Source organism: Lonchura striata, chromosome 30, assembly GCF_046129695.1.
Source record: "Lonchura striata isolate bLonStr1 chromosome 30, bLonStr1.mat, whole genome shotgun sequence".
NCBI lineage: Eukaryota > Metazoa > Chordata > Aves > Passeriformes > Estrildidae > Lonchura > Lonchura striata.
This window is the reverse complement of record NC_134632.1, coordinates 923,283-940,177: the sequence shown is the minus strand read 5'-3', so window position 1 is coordinate 940,177 and position 16,895 is coordinate 923,283. Positions and strand designations below refer to the sequence as shown.

General features: G+C 59.9%; 1 protein-coding gene across 5 annotated transcripts in view; it reads left to right on the top strand.

Annotated features, from left to right (window-relative positions):
- Positions 1-16,895, top strand: part of KIF21B (kinesin family member 21B) — a 50,707-nt gene that overhangs the window by 8,038 nt on the left and 25,774 nt on the right. For all 5 annotated transcript variants that reach the window (XR_013341256.1, XM_021527658.2, XM_021527657.2 and 2 more), the window contains exons 2-12: positions 8,904-9,126; positions 9,416-9,598; positions 11,774-11,923; positions 12,150-12,284; positions 12,606-12,773; positions 13,246-13,361; positions 13,914-14,109; positions 15,009-15,198; positions 15,307-15,370; positions 16,210-16,431; positions 16,697-16,778. Coding sequence is in view for 4 of the 5 variants with exons in the window: in XM_021527658.2 (XP_021383333.1) it covers positions 8,904-9,126; positions 9,416-9,598; positions 11,774-11,923; positions 12,150-12,284; positions 12,606-12,773; positions 13,246-13,361; positions 13,914-14,109; positions 15,009-15,198; positions 15,307-15,370; positions 16,210-16,431; positions 16,697-16,778 (1,729 nt within the window). In the remaining variant the exon portion in view is untranslated. The remainder of the gene's footprint in view (positions 1-8,903; positions 9,127-9,415; positions 9,599-11,773; positions 11,924-12,149; positions 12,285-12,605; positions 12,774-13,245; positions 13,362-13,913; positions 14,110-15,008; positions 15,199-15,306; positions 15,371-16,209; positions 16,432-16,696; positions 16,779-16,895) is intronic.

Here is a 16,895-nt window from a genome sequence, read left to right as displayed (position 1 = left end):
GGGTGCCCAGGCTGCCCAGGAGCTCTGTCTTCGCCCAGTGCTGGTCCAGCCGTGCTGGCTGAGGCACCCCCAGCCCTGGCAGGGCTTGTCTGGGGCACGGTGGCACGGGGGGCTCTGTGCTGTGCCTGCTGCTCGGGGAGGTGCCTGCCTATATCTCTTAATTGGGCTGTTTGCTGACCAGACCTGGCAGTCTCTGGGGAGCCTGATTCAATTTTCTCTGATTGCTAAGCCACTTCCCTGCCGTGGTAATTAAATGCTGAACTTTGTCTTGGTTTGTGTCCAATATAACCTGTGTGAGAGAGGCAGCCCTTGGCAGCCAGCCCTCTCCCTGGTCCCCATGCTCAGGGAGAATGGGGCTGGGAGATCCTTTTCCAGGCCAGGGGAAAAGTCTCCTATGGGATCTGGGCAGCCACTGGGGAGGGCAGGCAGTCCCATCCATGCTTGAGGTGTGGGAAATCCTGGAGCACTTTATTCTGATCCTGCCCTGGGGAGCTGCTTGGACAAGCTGAGCGCCCCACACGCCTCCTCACCTGCTGGCTCTGGGTGCCTGGGCTCTCCTTGGCCCGTGGGATGTCCTGGAAGAGCACTGGAGGATGAGATGGCTGCTCCTGGCTGAGCTGGGCTGATGGTGGGGTCACAGGGCAGAGCAGGGGGGAAGCTAGGGAGCAGAGAGGGCAGCGAGGCTGGCAGGGCTGTGGGCAGGGGCTCCTGCAGTTCTGAGGGGGCTGGGGACACTGGGAGCAGAGATGGGGCCATGGGAGGAGTGGGGATGGGAGCAGGGCAGGCACTGGGGATGTGGGGATGGGAGCAGGGCAAGCACTGGGGATGTGGGGATGGGAGCAGGGCAGGCACTGGGGATGTGGGGATGTGGGGATGGGAGCAGGGCAGGCACAGGGATGGGAGCAGGGCAGGAACAGGGATGTGGGGATGTGGGGATGGGAGCAGGGCAGGCACTGGGATGTGGGGATGGGAGCAGGGTGAATGCAAGGTCATGTAGGGGGGGAAATGGGGTGAATGCAGATGATGTGGGGCGTGGGGTGAGCACAGGTGATGTGGGAACAGAGACAGGAGCCTGAGTGCAGGCAGTGTGGGGAGAGGAGCCAGGTGCTGCCTGGGCTTGCCCAGCCCACCCGTCCTGACAGGCTGACAGAGCTGGGCTGTGCCCCTGGTGGGCTCTGCCAGCTCCAGCTCTGCCAGCCCACAGCAGCTGATGCCTGTGGCTGCGTGAGGGGCAGTGCCTCAGCAGCATTGCAGTGGGCAGCCTTGCCCCTCTGCAGATAAGGTGGACAGGAGCTGGTGGCTTTGAGCATCTGGGGCCTGGCACAGAGAGGAAAAATCCCAAGGAGCACTTCCACCCATCACTCTCCAGCTCTTTGGCTCTGCTCCCTGGGCAGCCAGCCCTTCCTGGCTGGGCAGCCTTCTTGGGAGGGAAGAGGAGCAGCTCTTTGTAGGATCTGCAGGCAGCTTGCAGAGAGGTCTTGGGAGGACAGGAGCTCTTTGTGATCCCCCAGTCTGCGAGCAGCTGCCCTACAGCCCCCTGACAGCGCTGGGAAATGTTGGAGGGTGTGTGTGTGTGCTCAGGAGGGAGGTGGAGCAGCCCCTGTGTGACACGGGCGATCCTGGGTGATGGACCTGGGTCCCTCTGCCCCCTCAGCAGGGTGGAGTGGCCTGGTGAGTGCCCACAGGCAGTCTGGAGGGGTGGGCTGGGGCTGTCAGGCTCTGGCTCTGTGCTGGAGGCTGTGGGAGTGTGCTGCCATGGCTTTGGCAAAGTGCTGGGGGCCAAAGGATGCTCCTGCTGGAATCTGAGGTATTGATGATTCCCAGATTGTAGAAAGTCTCTGTCTGTCACCCTGCTGCAGAAGCCATAATTGGTCTGTGCTGGTTTCCAGGTTGTTTATTCTGTTGATCTCTCACATGTTCTGCTGCCCTGCCCAGCTCTGTCCTGCAGGGCAGCGTGTGGGGCTCTGCCCTCAGTGGGATGTGACAAACATTAAATACCAGAAACTCCCTGGGCTGGATTTACAAGAACGTGCCAATATCTGTCACCTACGTTGGACAGTGTGTCCCCAGCCTGAACCAACAGAAAAATGCCAACACCGCAGTGAGACATGGAGGGCATGAAGAAGGAGAAAAAGGAAAAAACACACTCAATTTCTTCTATCTTGTTCCTTTTGAATTCTTAATCTAGAATCCTAAAATTTTACTTTTTCACCAGTGCCACACTTAATTATTACTTATATCAAACACTCAGAGCTGGTAATTGATCCTGTAAGATTGAAAACTCCTTTCCATGGACAGAGATCACAGCCAGTGTCTCTGGGGGCTCTGTCCAGGGGGGTTCCTGTCCCCTGCCAGGGTCCCAGGGCAGACAGGGCAGCCAGAGGGAAGCCCTGGATTCCCACATGCTCCGAGCCCCTTGGGGCTGCCGTGGTGCTGGGCTGGGAGGCAGGAAGCTGAGACAGCTGGTGAGGAGGACAGGAACCCTGCAGTCCGTGTCAGCTAAGCCGTGCCTTCCCTGCAAGGAGACAGCCTCCCTTCGGCGTGCAGGAGGCTGCTGCTGCCAGTGCTGCGTGCAGCCCTCACCTGGGGATGCTGCCTGTGCCAGCCGACCCCGTCCCTTGCCTCTTGCAGGGCTTGAGATGCTGGGATGGGGAGATCCCCCCGGGATGCTGCTCCTGCTGGGATCAGGGACCCCCACCCAGGCTGAGCCTGCCTCTGGAGCTGCCTCAGTGCCCACCTGGCACTGGGCTCCCAGCCCCTCCTCCACTCCCTGGCACGGGGCAGCAGTGCGGAACAGCTCACCCTTTGTGCCTGCCGAGCTCCTGGGCCTCAGCTCCTGCCCCTCGGCTTGCAGGGCGCTCTCCCCTCCCTCCTCCAGGATGCTCGGGCTCCGCGGCAGCCCAGCCATGGAGACGGCGCTTTCAGAGCCTGCCAGCCTGGCAGGGATGGCCAGGGGAGCGATGGGGACACTCCAGCCGAGGTCCCCTTTGTCTGTGTCCCTGCGTGGCTCGTGCTGGTGGCTTTGGATGCTGCTGCTGGATCAGGCTCCTGGTGGGATGCTGTCATTGCCCAGCGGGAGCTGCCGGCTGGGGAGGGATGTTCTGCACCCCTGCCTGCCCCTCTGTGTGCCCGTCCGTCCATCCATCCATCCATCCATCCATCCATCCATCCATCCATCCATCATCCATCCATCCATCATCCATCCATCCATCCGTCCGTCCGTCCGTCCATCCATCCATCCATCATCCATCCATCCATCCATCCATCCATCCATCCATCCATCCATCCATCCATCCACCCACCTCCTGCCTGCTGCACTGGCTGCCTGGGAAGGTTTTCTTGGCAGGGGTGTTTGGCTGGGGCCGTGCAGCTCTGCCCTGGCTCTCCAGTCCTTGTCACCATCCCTTGGCAGGGAGGTGAGGGGTTGGTTGGCGTGGCCGTGGTCCTGCTGGCTTTCTCCTTCCTGGGGTGCCTGTGTGAGGCTGCTGTGTTCATGTGGGGGGGGAGGAAGCTGAGCACTGAGCGAGCTGCTGGCCTCAGGACAGGCTGTGTCCTCCCCGTGTCAGCTTGGGGCAGAGGTGGCACCAGGGCCAGTGTGGGGCTGGCTGGGCACAGACTGTCAGGGGCTTGGGTTGCTCCTGCCAGGCTGGGGGGTGGAAGGCAGCCCCCTGCTGCTGAACTGCTGGGTCATTTTGGTTGGCACTGAGCAGGTAGGTTGCCAGCTGTCACATAACCACAGCAGCCTGTGTCACGGGCTCTCAGGAGGGCAGCAAGGCTCTCAGGGGTGTCCCAGTCCTGCACCAGGCACCCCAATGCCTTTGGCTCTGCTGTGAGTCCCAGTGGTTGGCACAAGCTGTCCTCATGACCAGGTGTGGGGCAGGTTGGCTGGCAGGTGTGGGAGCAGCTCCTTTGTTCACAGGTTTGACCCTGCCAGTATCACACCCAGTTCTGCTGGACCTATGAGCAGACAGGATGTGGCCAGGGTCTTTTTTGGTAGTGTTAGAGAGTGGTAAGGGGTGCCAGAACACACTCAGATGGTGACTTTATGGCCACTAAAGTTGCTCATCTCTGTTGGAGAATGTGGGAAGCTCAGGCAGAGGATGGCAAGCACTGAGACCTCCCCCAGCATTACCAGCTGGGGCTGAGATCAGGGCCAAGGAGAAACCTGTGCTGGTGCTTAGGGGATTGTCATGTTTGGCTGGAAAGCTGCTGGCAGGAAAGGACCTGGGGGATGCTGGTCAGTGGTGCCTGACCGTGAGCCCAGTGTGCCCAGGTGCCCAGGAGGGCCGATGGCACTTGCCTTGTACCAGCCATAGGACCAGGACAGTGCCCACCCCTCTGAGTTGGGCACTTCTGAGGCACCTCCAGTCCTGAGGTGAGCAGCCCTCACAAGAAGGACATTGAGGGGCTGGAGCGTGTCCAGAGAAGGGAATGGCGCTGGGGAAGGGTCTGGAGTTCCTGCCAGGGAACAGGAACAGGAGGAGAGGGAAGGGCCTCAAGTTGTCCTGGGGAGGTTTAGATTGGATATTAGGAAAAATTTCCTCCTTGACAGGCTGGTCAGACACAGGCTGCCCAGGGCAGTGGTGGAGTCGCCATCCCTGAGGTGTTACAAGATGTGTGGGTGTGGCACTTGGGGACATGGTTTAGTGGTGAACATGGCAGAGCTGGGGCAGTGGTTGGGCTTGGTGATGTTAGAGGGTGTTTTCTACCTGAACAGTTCCATGATTCAACTTTGGAGGTGTCATGGTGCCTGGGCATGGCTTGGAACTACACCTGAACACCTCCCTACCCCAGCTGGGGTCTCATGTTGCCCAGTTCCCAGTCTGGTGGGGTTCCTGAGAGAGCAGGGGTGCAACACTCTGGTGCAGGAGAGCTGGGGCAGCTGGACACTGGGGAGCAGAGGAGCAACTGCACTGGCCTAGAGAAACCTTCTGAGATGTCTCCTGGTGGCTGCAGGAGGCCCCAGGATGCTTTGTGATGTCTCTGTGCTTTCCCACGTGAGTTTTGGCAGCCGGTGCCCGTCCTTGCCCTCTTGCTTCACTCATCCCACTCTCACTGCATGGTCTGTGTGTTTGGCTGCAGCTCCCAGGGGCATCCCTGGGTGAGGCTGGCCAATTGCCTGAAGAGCAGGATCTTCCTGGGGGATTCCTGCATCTCCAGTGTCTCTCTGCTGCTGGGGAGATGGGACAGGATGGCATGGCGGGGGGGGAGCACACTGAGAACTGCCACTGGGTCCTCCCCAGCCCCCCAGGTCCCCTGGCTGGGAGAGCCAGGGTGAGGGATGGGCCCCTTGGGTGCTTGAAGCTGGCAGTGAGGTCTGGGGAGTGGGAGAGGGGCAGATGTTGGTGTTGGTGTATGGGCACTGGAGCAGCCCAGCATGGACAGGCTCCAAGTGAGTTCCTAAATGCCCTGTGAAAAATCCATGTGCACCCAACCCCTCTAGTGCTGCTGCTCACGCTGGTCCAAACCCCCCTTGTAGGTATTTAACCCTCTTGGGGGAGTGGGGAGACAAAGAAATGTTTTGCTGAAAACCTGCTTTAATTTTTCCTGAGAGGGAAAAAGATTCCCAAGCGTATTGTGGCTCCAGTTCCTTCATCTGCCCATTCCCTGGGGCTGCAGTTGCTGTTCATGTCTAGGGCGGGGATGAGGGAAGCACATCATCTTGCTCCAAAAGTAATTAAAGTCAGGGATAATTTTTCTGGAGGAGGGTGGAACCCTGGGAAGGCGACAGCAATGCGTCTGGGACCGAGCACATCAGAAGCTGCTTTTTATTGTGGCTGCTGAGCTAAATATATCCACAGAGGCACAGAGCAGTTCCCATGCGTCTGCTGCGTGGGGTGAGGGGTGCAGGGGTGCTTGGCACTGCCTGCCCTGCCCGGGGCACCCTGTACCCCCAAACACAGCCCAGGGCCCTCCTGGGCTTTGCTCCTGGGTGGGTGAGCATCACAGACTCATGCATGAAGCTGTGTCAGGGCAGGTTTGGGTTGGAGCTCAGGGAAAGGTTCTTCCCCCAGAGGTGCTGGCACTGCCCAGGCTCCCAGGGAATGGGCACAGCCCCGAGGCTGCCAGAGCTGCAGGAGGGTTTGGACAGCACTGCCAGAGATGCCCAGAGTGGGATTTGGGGTGTCTGGCAGGGCAGGGGTTGGACTGGGTGATCCTGGTGGGTCCCTTCCAGCCCAGGAGATTCCTGATTGTGAGTCCCAGTGCGCACGGCCGCTGCTCAGGTCTCGGCGTGGCTTGCCAGGGATGTGGTTTGAAGGAATTAATAGCTGTGTTTATGGAGCACCCGGGGACGGAGCTGTGCACTCATTAGCACTAATGAGAGCATTCTGCATGGCGCTTGGCTCCAGCTCCTTTCTCCATGAGTCCCCTGGGAGCCCCCGGCTTCCTGCAGCCGCTGCATGCAGCACAGGCAGAGCTGTGCAGCCCTGCAGCACAGGCAGATCTGTGCAGCCCTGCAGAGCAGCAGAGCAACAGTGTCTGTGCAGCCATGCAGAGCAGCAGTGCCTCTGCAGCCCTGCAGAGGAGCAGTGCCCGTGCAGCCATGCAGAGCAGCAGAGCCTGTACAGCCATGCAGAGCTGCAGTGCCTGTGCAGCCATGCAGAGCAGCAGTGTCTGTGCAGCCCTGCAGAGCAGCAGTGCCTGTACAGCCATGCAGAGCTGCAGTGCCTGTGCAGCCATGCAGAGCAGCAGTGTCTGTGCAGCCCTGCAGAGCAGCAGTGCCCATGCAGCCATGCAGAGCAGCAGTGCCTGTACAGCCATGCAGAGCAGCAGTGCCTGTGCAGTCCTGCAGAGGAGCAGTGCCCGTGCAGTCCTGCAGAGGAGCAGTGCTCGTGCAGTCCTGCAGAGCAGCAGTGTCTGTGCAGTCCTGCAGAGGAGCAGTGTCTGTGCAGCCCTGCAGAGCAGCAGAGCAACAGTGCCTGTGCAGCCCTGCAGAGCAGCAGTGCCCGTGCAGCCCTGCAGAGGAGCAGTGCTCGTGCAGCCATGCAGAGGAGCAGTGCCTGTGCAGCCATGCAGAGGAGCAGTGCCTGTACAGCCATGCAGAGCTGCAGTGCCTGTGCAGCCATGCAGAGCAACAGTGCCTGTGCAGCCCTGCAGAGGAGCAGTGCCCGTGCAGCCCTGCAGAGGAGCAGTGTCTGTGCAGCCATGCAGAGGAGCAGTGCCCATGCAGCCATGCAGAGGAGCAGTGCCTGTACAGCCATGCAGAGCAGCAGTGCCCGTGCAGTCCTGCAGAGCAGCAGTACCCATGCAGCCATGCAGAGCAGCAGTGCCCGTGCAGCCCTGCAGAGGAGCAGTGTCTGTGCAGCCATGCAGAGCAGCAGTGCCCATGCAGCCATGCAGAGGAGCAGTGCCTGTACAGCCATGCAGAGCAGCAGTGCCCGTGCAGCCCTGCAGAGCTGCAGTGCCCGTGCAGTCCTGCAGAGCAGCAGTGCTCGTGCAGCCATGCAGAGCAGCAATGCCTGTGCAGCCATGCAGAGCAGCAGTGCCCGTGCAGCCCTGCAGAGGAGCAGTGTCTGTGCAGCCATGCAGAGCAGCAGTGCCTGTGCAGCCATGCAGAGGAGCAGTGCCTGTACAGCCATGCAGAGCAGCAGTGCCCATGCAGCCATGCAGAGCAGCAGTGCCTGTGCAGTTCCAGCCACTCTGCTCCCACACGTCCCAGGCAGGGCTGCGTGCAGTGGGTGGGATGTGATGGGTGGGTCAGGCTCTGCCCGGGCCAGGAGCCGGCTCAGCCTCGCCTGTCCCGGTCCCATCGGGAGTCCGTGGCTGGGGACAGCTTTTGGGCTGGGTGGTGCTTTGCTTCAAACGGTGAGGACTGTCTTGTGGTGGTTTTGCATGTTGCATTTCAAGCCTTTGTAGCTGCGGTTTGATGTGTTTGTGTAGTTTGATGTGTCTGTGTCGGGGGTGAGTGGGGCTGTGCTGGCCTGGCTGCCCGGCTCTGCCCCGTCCCTGCTGGGGCTGATCTGGTGCCACAGCCCCTGTCCGTGCCCAGCCCTGCCAGGGGCAGTGGGTGAATGAGCCAGAGCTTAGTGAGGGGCTGGTGGGCCGGGGGCACTTCCAGGTGCAGGCTCTTTGTGCCCAGCCCTGCCTGTCAGCTCATTCATGGAGGTGCCTGGTGGTATTTCTGGGATGTGTCACCCTCTCTTCTCAGCTGCAAACAGGTCAGGGTTATGGCTGGCTGCAGCATCCCCTGCCCTGTGTGCTCTGTGCTACAGGCAGAGGTGCTGCCCGTCCCCTGCCTCCATGAGCCACGTTTCCAGCAGGAGTTGTAGAATGTCCTGAGCTGGAAGGGACCCACAGGGTCCAGCTCCTGGTTCTGTGCAGGACACCCCAGCAATCCCACCCTGTGCATCCCTGAGAGCATTGTCCAAACATTCCTGGAGCTTTGGCAGCCTCCGGGCCGTGCCCATTCCCTGGGGAGCCTGGGCAGTGCCAGCACCTCTGGGGGAAGAACCTTTCCTGATCTCCAGCCTGACCCTCACCTGGCACAGCCCCAGCTGTTGCATTGGGTCCTGTCCCTGTCCCAGAGAGCAGAGATCAGAGCTGCTCCTTGTGAGGAAGCTGCAGACTTCCATAGGTCTGACTTCAGGCTGCTTTTGTCCAGTCTGAGCAAGCCAAGTGACCTCAGCTGCTTCTCACAGGGTTCCTCAAGGCCCTTCACCATTCTTATGTCCCCTCTCTGGACACTCCCAATATCTTTCTGTCCTTCTTACGCTGTGGTGCCCCAAACTGACACAGCACTCTGCCCCAGTGCAGAGCAGTGGGGAGCAGGCTTTTCCCTCCGGTTGTGCTGGACTGGGCACACTCTAGGACATGGATCACAGGATGGGCTGTGCTCTCCTCCTCAGGACCAGCCTGGTGTCCCTCAAGCCTGTGCTGCCCTCAGCCTGCTTCTCTTCCCACAGGATCCGTCCGCAGCTGCCCAAGGAGAAGATAGAGGGGTGCCACATCTGTACCTCGGTGACACCTGGCGAGCCCCAGGTGCTGCTGGGCAAGGACAAGGCCTTCACCTATGACTTTGTCTTTGACCTGGACACGTGGCAGGAGCGGATCTACACGACGTGCATGGGGAAGCTCATCGAGGGCTGCTTCGAGGGCTACAATGCCACTGTGCTGGCCTACGGGCAGGTACGGGCTCTGCCCTCAGCACTGGGCTCTCCAGGGGTGCTGCAGGGGCACCTGGGGCATTAGGGAAGGTGGAGGGTGTCTGAGAACCTGGTATGGAGAGAACAGAGCTGTCCCTGGTTGGGTGAGAGCTGGGGGCAGGGGTGGCAGGGCTGGGAGCGTGGCACTGGGGTTCGCAGTGGCTTCGCAGGGACATCTGGGGAGCCTAAAGCAGCAGAGGGGAAATGCAGGGTGCATTGGGCAGAGCTGAGCCTGGGAGGGCCCAGCCAGCTCCCCCCCTGTCTCTGCACAGACTGGAGCAGGGAAGACCTACACCATGGGCACTGGCTTCGACATGAGCACCTCGGAGGAGGAGCAGGGCATCATCCCCCGGGCCATCAGCCACCTCTTCAGCGGCATCGAGGAGCGCAGGCGAGCGGCCCAGAGCCAGGGCCTGGCAGCGCCCGAGTTCAAAGTCAGCGCCCAGTTCCTGGAGGTGGGTGGGTGATGGCAGCTCTGGGGGACACCATGGCTCTGCCCTGTCCCTGCTCCCGTGCCTTGAGCTGTTCCAGATCTCCTGGCTGGCTCCTGGCAGAGCTGGACCCTGTGACAGGCTGGGGCTGGGATGTGTGCTGGTGCACTGGGGACTCCTACATGGCTGCACACTGGGTGGAGGGAGCTCCCACAATGGGGAAGGGCTTTATGGCTTGGTGCCCTGGGGATCCAGGGGCTCTGGGCTGTCTCATCCTTGTTTGAGGTCAAGGATAGCCCACGGCCTTGGACCAGAGCTCCCAGTTAAACAGGAGCAGAAGAAAGTGCCACTCTGGGGAGGGGGTTGGGGAAGGACTGTGCTATTTCCCATGACCTTTGTTGCATCTCTGACCTTGAGAACGAATCCTCTCTTGCCTCTGCCCAGGCTTCTCCTAGTCAAAACCTCTTCTATTAACTGCTTCATTCCCTGGAGAAGTTTGTCCTGGGAAGCCCATGGACCTCATGTGTTGGCAGCGTTTTTCCTGGAGGTTGCTCCTGGGCTGAAAGAGCAAAGAGGTGCAAGTGGGAAGTGTTTTAAGGCCCCAGTGAGAAAGCACAGGGTGGTGCTGAGCAAAGCTGAGCTCCCAAGCAAGCTTCATCTGGTTGAGGCTGTGACCCGGGATGCACCCAGAGGAGATGGGCAGGGAAGGGCCCTGTGCTGTGATCTTGCCTCCTGGTGGCTTTGTTGGCCATCGCATCTGGGTGTCTGCTGGTGGCTTGGAGAGGGCCCAAAGTCACTTCCTGGCTGGAGAAATCCTTCCCACTTATGTCTCCATCTGCAGAGTCCCTGTGGTGCTGTTTGTCCTCCCATTCCCATCTCGTGGCCTGTCCAAGTCCTGGTTGCCTGCCCAGTTGTGCTCAGTTTGTGGGGCTTCTCTTTAGGGATCCTTTGTGCTGGGATGGAAATGGGGACAATTTCCTGCCTGTCCTGAAATCCTGCGTGGCTAAAGCAGCTCATGGCCACATCAGGCACCAGTCACCAACCCTGCTGTCCTGGCAGGGGCACAGGATTTGTTCTGGCTGATCCCAGTCTTGTGACTTTGCTCCTGGGAGCAGGTTTAAACCTTTGAGGAGCCTGGTGGCACCAGGGGCAGCCAGGGATGGATTAGTCTGATCCCTTGTGCTGGCCAGGAACTGCAATCCTTGGGTGACCCAGCCCTCTGCACTGGCATGTGGGTGCAAGAGGTGACATTGAATGGTGGCAGCAGGGGACAGATGGGCAGGGGTGTCCCTCCACCCCAAGCTGAGAGGGGACTGCAGGGTTAGGATGTGGATGGAGTCAGCTCTGGGGCAGCAGGGCTTTCCTGCTTGTTCAGCACTCCCTGGGCCCCCTTATCCCCTGTACACCCAACAGAGGTGACCTTGAGCTGTGATGAGAGTGGAATTTCACTGGCTTGTGTGGCCGGGTGAGCCAGGAGGGTCAGGGGGATTTGTAGCTCCTGGGTGTCTGCTCAGTGTTTGTGTGCACCAGGAACTGGACAGCTTTGGGCAGCAGAAACCCACCCAGACTGCAGCTCAGAGCTTTGCATGGCAAGCTCTGGAGCAGCAGTGTGACGAGGAGTGGCTGAGGGAACTGGGGGGCTCAGCCTGGAGAAGAGGAGGCTCAGGGGGACCTTTTTTCTCTACAACTTCCTGACAGGAAGGTGGGGCCAGATGGGGGTCGAGCTCTACTCACAGGGACAAGGAACAGGAAGAAACAGCCTCAGATTGTGCCAGTTGAGGTTTAGATTGGATATTAGGAAAAATTTCTTCCCTGAAGTTGTGGTCTGGCATTGTCACAGGCTGCCCAGGGCAGAGGGGGAGTCACCATCCCTGGAAGTGGTCAGAAGATGTGTGGGTGTGGCACTTGAGGACATGGTTTAGTGGTGAACATGGCAGTGCTGGCATAAATGGTTGGATTTGATTATCTTAGAGGGCTTTTCCAGTCTGAAGGATTCCATGATCCTGTGCTTGTGCCTCCTCTCCTGCACATGCACACACCCCAGCTCCCCTGCTCAGCCTTGCAGCTGCTGTGAGCACACCCAGCCATGGGGGAGAGGCAGCAGGGTGCCAGAGGGCAGCTCCTGCCAGTCCTGCAGTGCCAGCTTGAGCAGCCTTGTGCTTCCTCTGCTCTCCCCACACCCTCTGCTGCCCCGCTCAGCTCTACAACGAGGAGATCCTGGACCTGTTCGACAGCACCCGCGACCCCGACGCGCGCCACCGCAAATCCAACATCAAAATCCACGAGGATGCCAGTGGGAGCATCTACACCACGGGGGTCACGTCACGCCTCATCAGCTCACAGGATGAGGTGGGTGCAGGATGGGGCAGACACAGGGCAGGGGTGGCAGCTGGGTGCCACTGGCCAGGGATGTGCGATGTGGGGACAGCTTGGTGGGGGAGAGCTCTCCCAGGATGGGAGTGCAGTGCTGGGGTGTTCTGGAAAAGGTCAGTGTGTCCACTGAGCTGCACAGGGTCTGTCCTGACTCCCCAGAAGGGGACTTTAAGGTTTCCTTCCTTGCCTGGTGTCGTTGCAGCTGATCCAGTGCCTGAAACAAGGAGCTCTTTCCCGCACCACGGCCAGCACCCAGATGAACGTGCAGAGCTCCCGATCCCATGCCATCTTCACTATTCACCTGTGCCAGACGAGAGTGTGTGCCCGCCCAGAGCTGGTGAGATGTGGTCCTGCCTCGTGGCAGGTTCTTGGGATCCATACCCAGGGGATGCATGAAGTTCCCTTGGGAAGGAGAGAGGGTTTGAAGTGTGGCAAAGGGGAGCAGGGATTTTTCTGTCTTCTTTCCAGTCATGGCCCGCATCAGGATTTAATGGGGCTGAGGGTGAGCTGATCCAAGGCAGGATGGCTCAGAGCAAGCTGCTCTTGGGATGCTGTCCCCATCTCTGGGGGGCTGGATACGGAGGGTGAATGCTCCGACTCTGGGAGCCTCTGCCTGCTCCAGTCTGGGGCGGTGACCCCTCGTGTGTCCTGGCTGCAGGTGAATGAGGAGGTGAGCAGCCTTCTGGATGGATCCCAACCGGCTGCTGAGTACGAGACCTTGACAGCCAAGTTTCACTTTGTGGACCTGGCTGGCTCGGAGAGGCTGAAGCGCACGGGTGCCACTGGCGAGAGAGCGAAGGAGGGGATCTCCATCAACTGCGGGCTGGTAGGGCACTGGGCTGTGCTGGGCAGGGGGACTGGCAAGGCAAGGCCTGCCAGGGGAAGCCTGGGACACTTCTGGCTGTTGCTTGGAGCTGCCCTGGGCTGTCGGGGTGCTGCTGTCGTGGCTGTGCCTGATGGCAAGAACATGCACAGTGCCAGTGGTGGGAGCGCAGCTCTGCTCTCAAAGGACAGCACAGCTCTGCTGCCAAAGGAGACTCATGCTGTGGGGAGGGGTGCAGCTCCCAAAAGGGTGAGATCTGCTAATCAGAGCTAAGAAACCCGCTCTGGGGCTTGATGCTGCTTCTCAGTGCAGCATGGAGAGAGGCAGAGCCCAGGCTAAGGGAAGCCCCACGCCTGCGCCTTGTGCAACCCAAAGCTGTGCTACAGGGCGTGCCCCAGGCCTGATGTGCTGGCTGCATGGCAGCTGCACCCTCAGCCAGGGTTGAACATGGGGGGGCTTCCCTTTGTGTTGGTAGCTGGCCTTGGGGAATGTCATCAGTGCCCTTGGAGACCAGAGCAAGAAGGTCGTGCACGTGCCCTACCGCGACTCCAAGCTCACCCGCCTGCTGCAGGATTCCCTCGGGGGCAACAGGTAAGGGGGCTGAGCCTGGGCTGAGGGCTGCAGGGCTGGGCCCCCCCAGATGGAGCTAAGGGGGCTCTGGAGCTATGCAGGAGCTGTCTCAGGGCTCCAGTGGCTGCCTGGTGAGGAGGAGATGCCTTCTTCCAGGCACGGCATGATTTTACAGATGTAAAGGCTGTGGTTCCTCATCAGCCTCAGGTGCAATTAGCAGCTTTGGCAGAATCAGCTGATGCAAAACCTTCCTGAGCCCTCACAGATCTGGGACTTGGCAAATGATGGTGCCCAGCATGGGATTGAATTCCCTGCCTCTTCTCCAAAGAGGGAGGCACTGAGGAAGGGCTGCCTTTGCTCAGTGCTGTGTGATGTGCTTGAGGGGTCTCGTGGGTGCTCTGGGAGGGATGAACCCAGTTCATACCTTGTTTTAAAACCCACAAGGGCCCAGGATGGGCCTCCATCCAGGATGGGTGTCTGGGGCGCCTGGTCTGTGTTGAGAGCTGAGTTTCCACCTGCTGGGCTGCTGAGCTGTGCAGGGACTGTCTTTCACCCTGCCCTTGCCTCCCCAAGCCAAACCATCATGATTGCCTGCGTGAGCCCCTCGGACCGGGATTTCATGGAGACCCTGAACACGCTCAAGTACGCCAACCGGGCCCGCAACATCAAGAACAAGGTGGTGGTGAACCAGGACAAGACGAGCCAGCAGATCAGCGCCCTGCGGGCCGAGATCGCCCGGCTGCAGATGGAGCTGATGGAGTACAAGGCCGTGAGTGCTGCCACGTCCTGTGGGACCCAGCAAGGAAGGGAGCCACATGCAGCCAGTTGTTCACTGCCCCCCAGTGGGATGGGGGAGAGAGCTGGAGAGCAACACTGAGAAAACTCCTTGGTTTGGATGCAGTTTAAGAAGTAAAGCAAACCAAGGAACTCATTCCCATCGCAGGGAGGTGTTCAGCCATTCCCAGCCCAGCAGAGCTCTGTCAAGGGTAACAGTGACTTGGGACAACACTCCAGTCATGCCTGTTTCTTCTTCTTTCCCCCAGCTTTATGTGCTGAGCATGGCATGACATAGTCTGGGATATCCCTGTGGTCAGTGGGGGACAGCTGTCCTGGCTGTGTCCCCCCAGCTCCCTGTGCATCCCTGGCCCAATGTTGGTGGGTCAGGGTGAGGGGTAGAACAGCTCCTCACTCAGCAGGAGCTAAATCATCCCTGTGGGCTCCGTGCTATTCTCAGCACAGACCCCAGCACAACATGACACAAAAGCTGCTGTGAGGAAAATGAACTCCACCAAAGGCAAACCCAGCTGATGGAGCAGACCTGGTGAGGGGGCAGAGACAGGTGCAGAAGGCCCCCTCCTTGTGTTTGAATTGGGGCAGGTTTAGTGGGACAGAGCCTCCTGCCTCCCATCCCCTGCCCTAGGAGGAGTCAGGAGGTTTCAGATACAGGGTCTCAGCTCCTGCCTGTCAAGGGAGGACCTTGGCCAGGTTTTGGGGGTGGTAAGGCAGGGAGAGGCCCTGAAGCATCTCTCACCCTCTGCATGTTCAGCTCAGGCTTTCCTGGTCCCTAGCTTTGTCCCTGCTCTCTGTTGGGGTTGCCCCGGGGGTGCAGTGGTGGTGTCTGTGTCCCAGCCTGCCCAGCACTCAGGGGCTCCCCTGCTGTGCCCGCAGGGCAAGCGGGTGATCGGGGAGGATGGCACGGAGGGCTACAGCGACCTGTTCCGGGAGAACGCCATGCTGCAGAAGGAGAACAGCGCCCTGCGCATGCGCGTCAAGGCCATGCAGGAGGCCATCGACGCCATCAACAGCAGGGTCACCTACCTCATGAGCCAGGAGGCCAACCTGATGCTGGCCAAAGCAGGTGAGGCTGGGCTGGTGGGTGCCGTGGTGGGCCAGCCCGGGCAGCAGCTGGCACGGGGCTGCGGTGCAGCAGCGTGTGCCTCTCTCCACCGCTGCCTCTGCGCTGCAGGTGACGGCAACGAAGCCATCGGCGCCCTCATCCAGAACTACATCCGGGAGATTGAGGAGCTGAGGTGAGTGGGCACACAGCTGGGGCCTCTCTGGGCTCCTGGGGCCGGGCTCTGAGGCTGGGTGGCTCACACAGCTCAGTGACTCCAGCCCTGCTGGGGTGGACTGCAAGCCTTGTGGAACAGCAGCTGGTGGCACTGCTGCTACACAGGGCTGAAGGAGGCCCAGCCTTGGTGCCAGGTGGTGCTTTGGCTATTGTTGTGCTTGGTGTGGGCATTGATGGAGGGGGAAGTTCTATCTGAAGTGCCTGGGGTCTTCCAGGGACTGCTGCCTCCCAAAGATGGGTCCATCCCAGTCTCTTGCTCGATCCTGGTACTTTGGCAGCATTGTGGCTTTCTGACCCATCATTAGCAGTAATGGCTTAGTAGTGACTCTGTCCCTGGCTCACACCATCTGGACACATCATGTTCAGTCTGTAGAAGACTGGGGAGACCCTAGAGCCCCTTCCACTGCCTAAAGGAGACTTATAAGAAAGAGGGAGAGTGCTGGATTTTATTTTTATGTGGACAGATAGCAATACGACAAGGGAAGATGGCTTTAAACTAAAAGTAGAGAGATTTAAATTAGAAGTTAGGAAGAAATTCTTCCCTGTGAGAGTGGTGAGGCAGTGGCACAGTTTGCCCAAAGCAGCTGTGTTTATCCCATATCTGTGAATGTATGGAGCTTGGAGCAACCTGGTCTAGTGGAAGGTGTCCCTGCCCCTTCCATGGCAGGAATGTGGAATGAGATGAGGTTTAAGGTCCCTTCCAGCCCAAACCATTCTGTGATTCTAAACCCAGGCAAGACCCCCGCCGCAGGGCCAGTGGGATGGCTGCTCTTTGACCGTGCTGTTTCCACTCCCCAGGACAAAGCTCCTGGAGAGCGAGTCCATGAACGAGTCCCTGCGCCGCAGCCTCTCGCGGGTCTCTGCCCGGCCCCCCTACCCCGTGGGCTCCTCGCCCGCTGGCCTGGCCGGGCTGTGCAGCCCCGCTGCCCCCCTGGACACCGAGGCCTCCGACGTCCTCCGGCGGGCCAAGCAGGACCTGGAGCGCCTGAAGAAGAAAGAGCGGCGGCAGCAGAGGAAGAGGTGAGGGGAGGTGCTGGGAAGGGGGAGGCTGAGTCTGTCCCTGCAGGGTTGGGTCTCCTGCTTCTCCATCTCTGCTATGGCCAGAGCCCGCACGCCCGCGTTCCCCTCCCAGCCCTGCCCTGCCCTCGGTCTCCTTTTCCCCGTCACGTAATTCCAGAGGCTGTTTTCCCCAAAGGGCCCAAGAGCAGGAGGGAGGGTGGCTCAGCAGAACCTGTTTCTGGCCTCTCTCATGCTGGGACTCACCAGCCCCACTCTGTTCCCCCAGCCCAGAGAAGGAGGCGTTTAAGAAGCGGCAGAAACTGCAGCAGGACAATGGGGAGGAGACCGATGAGAACGAGGTGGAAGAGGTGAGTGGGTGTCAAGGACCAAGCTCGGGCTGGAAGGGGCATTTTGCTGAGGACTCCATGCTGGAGCAGGGCAGAAGCTGGATACTCCCCAGTCAGCCTGGATGTAGAATGAGGAGT